Below are 10,565 nucleotides of genomic sequence, written 5' to 3'. Positions count from 1 at the left end.
ATACCCCTATATAACAGCACCATTACACACCTACGTAAAACATATACCCCTATATAACAGCACCATTAAACACCTACATAAAACATATAACATTACTACTATACAACTACATAAAACATATACCTGTATTTAACAATACAACTGCATGAAATATATATCCCCTTATAACAGAACAACTTCGTGATAGGTATACCTTTACACCTTAACACTTTCATGAAATATATATTCTCAACTAATGTCAATCATTCCTAAACCATATACTCTCAAGTCATGCCTGGGAGAACCACGGCCCGTCCACTCAATCAAAGTCTACTTAATGTTTCCCACATCCGAATACGTCATGCGTAGCGCTATTTTTTTAGCTCCCTGAAACTTGCCTCTAAGGGTTTGTACACCTCCTGCCCGTCCATTATAAACCCAGGCATACCCAGACTTTCGTACTTGGCTACACCACTACCTCAGATGATAACGCCATATAGAAAATATGAAACCTAAGCTAATAACACGTTCTTCATAAAAACTGTACCTCACTATAACAACTTAAATTAAACTTATTCCACCAGCTTCAAATTCATTGGTTAGTTGCATAGATATATAGAATTTATACAGCTGTTATGAATAAACTTTGAAATAATGTATACCTTTGGTCGATAAAACACTTCCATAAGAAGTTACTTTCCTGACAATCAAAACATTCTAATTAAACTTATCAGCTTGTAACACACTTTTATAAGATATGCACATACTACTTGACTGCATAGGGTTAACCGGAAATATCAACTTACACCTTCGTTAACTCCCTAGTTTCAATAAAATTGCCTCCCATGGCTACTACAACACTTTCGTTAGGCCTAACACTAGCTGCTAAAAAAATACTTTCATTTTAAAAGTAAATTTATCACTGACAAATAACATGCGCTCATAAAACTTGTACTCTGGTGATATCGCTGTTAATAATATATTTCCACAGAGCTTATTTCTCAACTAATAAAACATTTTCATAAAATTATGTTAAGTGATAGTGGTTATTCGAAATGATATTTCAGGTCTTGTGTCTTTGGTTTTGTGGTAAAGCTCTGGAGTTCGGAGCTGGTGAACCAGGTTTTCGTCAGTGCGATACCACAACATATTTTCCGCAATTTAAGCTGTGGATGCGTTATAAGTGTGACATTCAATCTATTTTTTTTAGTCCCATAAGTACTATTTTCGTACAAATACAAATATCTGTCTCTATCGTCAATCGTGCTCAGCATGATGGTCATGGTTACCCACTACTGCGCGATACTGCAGTTTCTATTGTAATAAGCTTCCGACAAGGATGGCGAGTTCAATCTTATATTACATATCGGAAAAATTTCTAATGACCTTCCATTGGATACGGGTGTCACCTTCCAATAGCGTGTATAGGTCCATTGGAGATGAGAGACTTAAAAGTTAAAACGAATACAATTACTGTAATTTCAGTTTCCTTAAGAAAACAGCCGTTAGATTTGAGATGTGGCTGGAAGATTGTGAACCTTTTGTTTGTGAGACTTTATCAACTTCAGTCCTTTTGAAGCTGATATATCTGTTGTGTCGTTAAACCTGTTGGTGTCGTTAAACAATGACTGAAGTTGAAACTATATATCCAGTTTCAACTTCAGTCCTTGTTTAACGACACCAACAGATATATCCCTGTTGGTGTCGTTAAACAAGGACTGAAGTTGAAACTGGATATATCTGTTGGTGTCGTTAAACAATGACTGAAGTTGAAACTCCAACAGATATATCCAGCTTCATCGCAACTGCAGACAAGAGTGTTGTTTTGAATTGGCTTCATGTCTGGTTTTGGAAATTGTTGCTGTCCAAAATACTTTGCAGTGCGACGTTTTCTTTCCGCTTCCAAAGTAAATTTCTCTGAAATGTTGCATATCTTGGTTCGACATCGTTTAACAGTTTTCCTATAAAAATGTCCTGCCTCGAAAAGGACTGTTATATTTTTCGATCCATATAAATCTTTGCTGAATGTTTGGAAATTCATCATGAACTAAATATGTATGTCACCCGTGGCGCACGACTCTTATCTGTAGCAATATGCTACCATATTAACACAGATAAATTGTTAGTATAAATTGGGATCAATCTTATATATATATAAGTACCTTTTATGTCTTCTATCAACCTGTTATAGATTTACTGTATTTTGGAACTTTTAACTCGATCAAAAATCTGGTAATAATTTTCTTTTGGGGGAGGAGGTTTAAAATGATAACCAATACACAGATTGAAGAAAAGTTACTTAAAAATTATATATACAACAAGGAGAAAAAAATGTATAGGTACGTTTTGTATTTGGTTGATTTTAGAAACGGCTTTTATATAACTTTACAACAAGTAATGTACCAAGTCTAAACGTAACGTTGCTCGAAGTTTGGGTGATTATTTGATGATTCAGACACTGTTCACACTGTGGCGCTGATGGACAGTTGCAACTACTCTATTCATTTGAAGAGGTAATAAATGTTTAATGTATATTTTACTGTGCGCATATTATCAAATAATAATTTAAAGTAATCTTCAAAAACAGGTTTAACAAATATTAGAGTTTTCAAAAATAGTTTTGTCTTTTAATTTTTCTATCTTGTTTCAGCTAATGCTTCTAATCATTACATACATCGATGTTCGTCTAACATTAGGTTAAACTGTGCGTCGCCATTGGTTATGGGAAGTAACATTAATAATGTTATAACGTAGAATTTTAACCTTGTACACAATTAATGATACAAAAACAGAAAACTTACAACCTGTCTAACAAATCTCTTTCACAAACTCGTATTATATCACAAACTTACAACCTGTCTAACAAATCTCTTTCACAAGCTCGTATTATATAACAAACTTACAACCTGTCTAACAAATCTCTTTCACAAACTCGTATTATATCACAAACTTACAACCTGTCTAACAAATATCTTTCACAAACTCGTATTATATCACAAACTTACAACCTGTCTAACAAATATCTTTCACAAACTCGTATTATATCACAAACTTACAACCTGTCTAACAAATATCTTTCACAAACTCGTATTATATCACCGACTAATACAAGGGTTTTCTTGTCCTGTGCTAATGACTCATTTTCAAAATCGTACAGTTGCATTAATCTTGTATCCACGGCTAATAGCCTACATCTTTTAAACTTATGATACAAGCTTGTAACAAACTTTTCAAAACGTGTACCGTTACTTAATAATACGTGTATATGTAACTTACATCATCCTCTAACTTACACATATTGTTAAAAACGTTAGAATACCGACTAAATTACACAATTTCAAAAAAGTTTAATCCTCGCTAATATAATATAATAAAACTCATCCTCTTTCTCGACTAATTACACAATAAAAGCTAACATTTTAGTAAAAATCACAAATTAAAAGAACAGCGTGTTTCAAAAGTATAAGTACAAGTCCAGGTATAATATACTGATCAAAATTATAAGTACAAGTCCAGGTATAATATACTGATCAAAAGTATAAGTACAAGTCCAGGTATAATATACTGATCAAAAGTATAAGTACAAGTTCAGGTATAATATACTGATCAAAAGTATAAGTACAAGTTCAGGTATAATATACTGATCAAAAGTATAAGTACAAGTCCAGGTATAATATACTGATAAGTAAAGCTCACCCATCCATCCGGATTCTCCTTTTCTTTGGTATTGTGTCACCTTGCTTATAGCAGTTAGTAAACCTTGACCACTGTCCATCAACTTATTCACTAAAGTCCTGTGGTCAACCCCTCCTTCTAAGTTAAAAGGAACATTTACGCCTTCTTCCCCATATTCCTCCTACAAAAGAAATTTTCCTTAGAAACATCTATCTATTTAAATATCACATCTTGAAGCATCATTGGGTAATTATGGACAAAACAAAATCACTAGCAATCTCTAACGAGCCTAATGTAAACATATTCACAAAAGTCTTAATTATGATATATGTATATATATGTTTATTTTTACAGTAACCAAAACATGAACTGCTACGCAACAATATAGTTAAAAAGGTCCTTAATTTTTCATTCTAATGTTTCATAATTCATTTTTAACTTTTGCGTTAACAGTGAGGTTTAAATATTTATGAAATGCTCCCGTTCCACAAAATTATTAATTGTATTATTTCGTATTGCAATTACTTTAATAATATTTGATAATCAATACAAATTATTAGGGATCTGGATGACTCTTTCTGATATTCTTTTCACAAAAGATTTCATATTACAGAGAAAAACAACAACACATTTTATCGCAGTAATTCAACTAAACGAATATCTTTGCTGTGTTATTTTTTACCAGTTCCTTAAAGAAAATGATCTGTTGAATATAATTCTGTAGATTATCACTGATAACATTAGCACAGAGTTGATGCAAGGAATTGTGGAGTCCATTTTCGAAGCCAGGAGAGTCAATTACTGTCACAGAATAAACGTCACCACTAAAAAAGGATGTTTGAAAAAAGGGTTAGTAAAACGAAATATGACGTAAAACATATTCCACTATCAGCAAACAAATTATTGATTAAAATACACACAAGCAATTCATCTAAATTTTTTTCAGCTTTCTAACAAACATATAGTAGTAAATAAAGCTATCTCGGAAAATATTGCCAATATGATGTAGGTGATGAATTTTTCTTGTTTGTTTTTCATTAATATAAAATTCCGTAAATTTATTCTAGACACGCATAATGAAATCACAGTTTTGACTTTAACATCAGATTGTCAATTAAGAAATTTCTTATTTGACTTTAGGTATTTTTCATAGTTATATGCCAAATATGAAAATTAAGTAGTAATACTTCGTTTTGTTCACTAACAAGCGCTTCCATAATCGGACGATTTCCTAATTTTCCGTATTTTTGTGTTAAACATCATAAATTATACATAATACAAAATACATATATAACAGGAGATACAGTTAAGTAATCTTTTTTTTTACATCAAAAGAGGGGGAGCACTGTTAAACGCAATCAAACCAAACCTTTGAAAATAAACAAATACTAGTTTAAGGAACAAAGTATTTCTTCATAGAAAACAGAAATTGCACAAGATAATGTAGACAGATATGTAGATCCAACTTCCGCAGACCTTTCACAATGAGGTATAAATTATCTAGATAATGTAGATAGATATGTAGATCCAACTTCCAGCAGACCATTCACAATAAGGTATAAATTATATAGATAATGTAGATAGATATGTGGATCCAACTTCCGCAGACCCTTCACAATGAGGTATAAATTATATAGATAATGTAGACAGATATGTAGATCCAAGTTCCGCAGACCCTTCACAATGAGGTATAAATTATATATTTCCCCACCATTTTAAATTGTGTCTTTCTGTTATTTGTTATTCTGTAACCGCGATTTTTATTTTATTTTTTACGGAGAATGTCTTTGTTCCTTACATAAGTTTATTTGAATAAATACAGCTTTTAACATGAACACCAAACTTGTATTTTCCGATGATTGAGTAATTGTAAGTTTCTCAATTTCCTTTTAATCATCTACATTATCACTACTTCGTAGAGTTTTTGTTTACTTACAACACAAGGCGCGAGAATGATAACTGTCTGTTCACCACTGCAACAATCCAAGAAAACAAACGGAGATACATAGCTCGAGCGTAGACATCTCGTGCATTGACGTCTTGAGTTAAAGTGTTCTCTAGTTCGCTTGATTCTGCACCCAAAAGTTTAAATGCTAAGTTTAAAAAAAAAAAGGATCTTGATGTATGACTTTAATATTATGAATTTCTCGTGACAACAAAGGTGAAAAAAGGCTTAAGCTCTAAAACGAAACTTTTATTGACACTTTTATTTTTGAGTAAATAAGGAACTTTCATCAAAATTAGTCTTTGTTCTTTACACAATTAACATACAAAAACAACCAATATTAACAAAGTTAAGATCAAACAGTGAACAATAATTGATTCTACTGACATCTATGCTCTAGCTCGTGAATATAACGTAAGAAAAAGCAGTTAATATCAGTCGAGTTTCCTCAACTCCTACCTGGCCACCAGTGGCTCAGCGTTATGTTGGAGGGCTTATAACGCTAAATATCTGATTTTGATACCCGCGATTGGCATAACTATCCTATTATGTAGTTTTGTGCTTGTCAATAATGAAACAATAAATTCTTACCTGCACAACCCAAGCATGGCTCACTGGTTAGTATGCCAGACTATATATTTTAGCTTTCGTGGTTCGCGCCTAGTTACCACTCTAAAAATAAACCACTCTCCATACTTTGGAACTAGGAGTGTTTTGTAAGAGTGACAGTCAAATCCAATTCTTCCATTGGAGTAACCCAAGAATTGGCAGTGGGTGCCTTCCCTGTAGTCTATCATTTTTATATCAAGCACGACTACCGCAGAAAACCTTCAAGTAGCTTTGCTCGAAATTCAGCCACAACAACAAATTAATAAAATTAACTCACCTGCACTGTTTTGAATCTCTGTTTCTCCTAGTAACAAAATGGCTGCTAATACCTTCTGAATGGCGAAAATTTCCTGTTAATACACTTGGATAATTAGATATCAGCGAAACTATACAAGTTACAATGAGTTAAAATATTTCTATTTTACAATAATTGTTCATAGAGCCAGTTAGAGTACTATTTCTAAAAAAAATGGCTTTTACTAAACATATTCGCACTTTTGTAAATACACAATTCCATTGTCCAAATTAATCTATTCTAAAATAGTTTCTCAAAGACTTCATAAATCTTAAGATATTCAGGATGTGTCAATAATTTCAGTCGTGGATATAATGAAATACAGATAATAATATCCGTTTTTATACAATCCTCAGTGGCTCAGCGGTACGTCTGAGGCTTATAATGCTAAAAATCGGGTTTAGATACCCGTGGTGAGAAGAGAACAGATAAACCCATTTTATAGCTTTGTGCTAACAATAACACAAATTGATCTAATTTCATATTCCATGCTAGTATTTTTAATTGTTTAGTTAACAACTTTTTAAATTTGCGATTGGTATTTTCTCATTTTTAGAATTAGTTTCATACCGAATTGATGAATTTAATAATTCTTTAGACACCCTTAAAGACATTCAATATTTTTTTTACATTAACTTCTTATAATATTTAATTTTTTTTGTTAAAACATATATTCCATGCGAAGGTTACGATTTGTTATTATTGACATAATCTACAATATTAGTGACTAATAATACAGATCTAGTTAGGCCTACCTCTTCTGTAAAAGCCAAAGAAGTTAATGCTCTCAAGAACTGTTGATATCCTTTAACATACTCTGAGGAGTTGGAAGATTTTAACTCCGGTAGGTAACGGTAGTTCTTTTCTTCTAGTCCAAATTCTTTTAGTCTTCCCTCGGATCGTAGTCCCTCATAAAAGTAGTAAAACACATGAAAATTTCTTTCACCCCTGCAAAAAAGAAAAGGCATAATATTTTCATTATGCGCATATAGTAAAAAAAAAGCAATGACCAAGCAAGTAACGTTACATCACCCATATAATTGTAACTATTTTGGTGGATGAGTATGAAATTTACCTGATATTCCGTTAACCGTGACAGAGCTCGATGTGTGATTTTTGAATTCAAAATAAAATGATAAATTTATGCAAAGGCTAGTCTTTACTCACTTTGGAATGTCCGTAAGTCGCCTTGCTTCCAGTAAAAATGTAAAAAGGATGGCTGCAAAAGATGTATATTTGTTTTATTCTCTTGATGCTATAAGTACTAAAGTTAAATAACTACAATATACAACACAATACTAAAGCAGTGGCATTAACATAAGACTTTCGTTTTAGGCCTAATAAAATGAATGAGAACTTTAGTAGAATAAAAACATTAAAAACTCTTTCTTGTTGTCAAATTATCTGATAAGATGGTTTCCTTCATAAGAAATAAAGTAAATATCAATAACTGTAGTGTAAAAAAAGAGAGATATGTGTTTAAAAGGGTGAAATTTATTCTTGTAACAAAAAGTGATATACTTGCTCTTTTTCTATACTTTTCTCTTGTTTTTGTGGCAATAAAGGAACTTAATATCTAACTATATAACTTTTCAGTTACCTTACTTAACTAACTTATACTAGTTTTGCCACAGATGTGCACCGGTATTGTTAAATTGCATGTATTTGTCACTACATACACATACATACACGCACTCATAGAAGTATGTATATATATATATATATGTGTGTGTGTGTGAATATATTTGTTAATTGTTTATTAGATTTTGGAATTATTAAAAATTCTAATATCTCATGGTCCCCCAGTTTAATGCATCACTTATATAATTAGTGCATGTGTAGAGTATTAGGAAGTACTATAAACGTATCACAAATATAAAAGATGTGTCACGAGAACGCTTAAGATGTATTGCCTAATCGCTGCACTGTAGTATCTTGAGATATAATCTATACTCACTGTAGTAGTAACGTACTGAGGATAATCGCATTTCATAGTCAAGATGTTTTGTTACCTCCTTGCTTTTGTAACTATTTTCTCCTTTGTCGAACGCGCATAATCTGGTTGCCACGAATGCGCGCTAGTTGTGCGACAATACAATTTCCGCTATGACAAGTTTCTCTGAAAGCTGATGAAATAACTCTTAGATCGTAGCTCTTAAAAAAACCTTTAATCAAACTCTACGTGGACATCAGCTTCCTACATAAAATTAGTGATTATTATGTCGTCATATACTGAGTATGTTGTGGTAGGAAGATGTTTGTCCCATAACAATCCTTGAGAAGTTTCATCTGAACATAATAACTTCTAAGGTGTTGATGATGTTCCTTTGGTGCGTTATTTACATAAATTATCTCAAATTTGATAAATGTACATATTTCTACAACCTTCGAAAACGTTTTCAGCAAAATATCTGCTATCGTAATGGATAAAATAATTTAAAAAAATTTATTTGACGATTTAAATCATCTTTGGAGTCTAACAACATGAACTGTGGAATTTGTTTCGAAAATAGTGCGTAATAGAAAAACAACATTTAACAGGTCGTTTTTAATTTATATTATATACCAACAAACAAAATCTTTGTCCTATATGTTAATAAAGACGCACTTTTTGCTGAAGTAAGCTATACTTTTACGGAACTCTAAGCTAGTGTTTCCCAAACTAAAATATTTAACACTTTTTGTACGATCATAACTTATTATGAAATATTTAACTATGTATTAGAATTAGATAATATCAATTTCACATTGAAGAAGAATTATATAAGATGCCATATCTATTCTACATAATATCTTAGTGGAGAGGTTTGTACCTAAAATATATTATAAGCATAAAAATGTAAAAATTAATTAATACGTAATTTGATTAAACACATAAAGGAATAATATACAAATCTAGAGGGTGCTGCGCGCGCAACATACCCTATACGCCGATATTTCACGTGTCTAGTGTTCCGTAAGCTTATTCTCAGCTGAAAAGTATTCCGTAGCCAAAAAAGTTTTGGAAACGCTGCTCCAAGCAAATATTTAGTATTTTAATATAAGCAAAGCATATTTTGTTCTACAAAAATAACTTTCCACCAGTGTTGCATGCCATTTACTGAGACAATTTGTTTAGCATTTAACAACTAAATTAACCCAAAAATAAACGTAAAAAAATTTTTGTAATGTATTCCGTCGTAAAATATGCCACTTCGTAGCTGTACTGTGTATTGTTGTATATTGCTGAAGAAACCTCAAGTGTATATTTACAAAAAACAAATGAGTAAATGAAACGTCTCTTACCTCCAGTTATTTTGCCAGTTTTAGTAAATGTAATTTCTAAAATTTTCACAAAATGACTGCTATTCGGATTAGTAGAAGTATATGCGTTTCCCAAAGTGTCCAGCAGAGGGCACAAATACTCAAACTTTTCTCTCATTCCTTCCTTGTTTTGCTGAAACAAAAAAGTATCGCACAGAGAATGAGACACTAGTCTACATACAGTTTTTCACTAAAATACACTTGATAAGTTAGTTAATTTGTCATTACAATATTGTTTTTAGTTTATACCATTCTAGGGAGTGTTTAGTGAAACATTCCTCCAGCAGGGAAAGATAAAACTGTTGAGGTTAATGTAGCTAAATGTATGACTTCGGATGGCGGTTGCGAGAGGTAATATATATATAGTGAAACTTTACAGATACTTCACTATTTGCATTTCAAAATTATAGACTTTTATTTTTCTTCCTCGCTAGAAGATGATCAATCTTTATTCCAAGGAATCAACATCTATCAAGTAATGATAAACTGATCACTGGTATGAACTATGATTCCACGATTTAACAAAGGGAAGACTTTTATAAAGTCAGTTTTGGAGCTATTTGCGTCGGTTCATTTACTATAAACTCATCTAACAGAGATCGGTGTTTGGTAGATGTTGTTGTTGTTGTTTGTTATTAAGCACAAAGCTACACGAAAGACTATCTGTGCTCTGCCCAACACGGGTATCGAAACCCGGTTACTAGCAGTATAAATCCGCAGACATACCGCTATGCCACTGGGGGGCGGTTCGGTCAGATA

The 10,565-nt window shown here is 32.1% G+C and overlaps 1 protein-coding gene across 1 annotated transcript in view; it reads right to left on the bottom strand.

The window, feature by feature from the left end:
* LOC106475763 (neither inactivation nor afterpotential protein C-like) overlaps positions 1–9,938 on the bottom strand; it is a gene marked incomplete at its 5' end in the record, with an annotated part of 26,479 nt that extends 16,541 nt beyond the window's left edge. Inside the window, 7 exon segments of the mRNA XM_013936440.1 lie at positions 3,676–3,835; positions 4,337–4,478; positions 5,591–5,747; positions 6,486–6,558; positions 7,259–7,451; positions 7,671–7,722; positions 9,789–9,938. Of these exon segments, the coding sequence (XP_013791894.1) occupies positions 3,676–3,835; positions 4,337–4,478; positions 5,591–5,747; positions 6,486–6,558; positions 7,259–7,451; positions 7,671–7,722; positions 9,789–9,938 (927 nt within the window).
* Positions 9,939–10,565: the final 627 nt, after the last annotated feature.

The sequence above is a fragment of the Limulus polyphemus genome, unplaced genomic scaffold (genome assembly GCF_000517525.1).
Source record: "Limulus polyphemus unplaced genomic scaffold, Limulus_polyphemus-2.1.2 Scaffold9123, whole genome shotgun sequence".
In the NCBI taxonomy this organism is placed as follows: domain Eukaryota; kingdom Metazoa; phylum Arthropoda; class Merostomata; order Xiphosura; family Limulidae; genus Limulus; species Limulus polyphemus.
The sequence above is the reverse complement of the archived record's forward strand: the minus strand, read 5'-3'. Positions and strand labels throughout refer to the sequence as shown.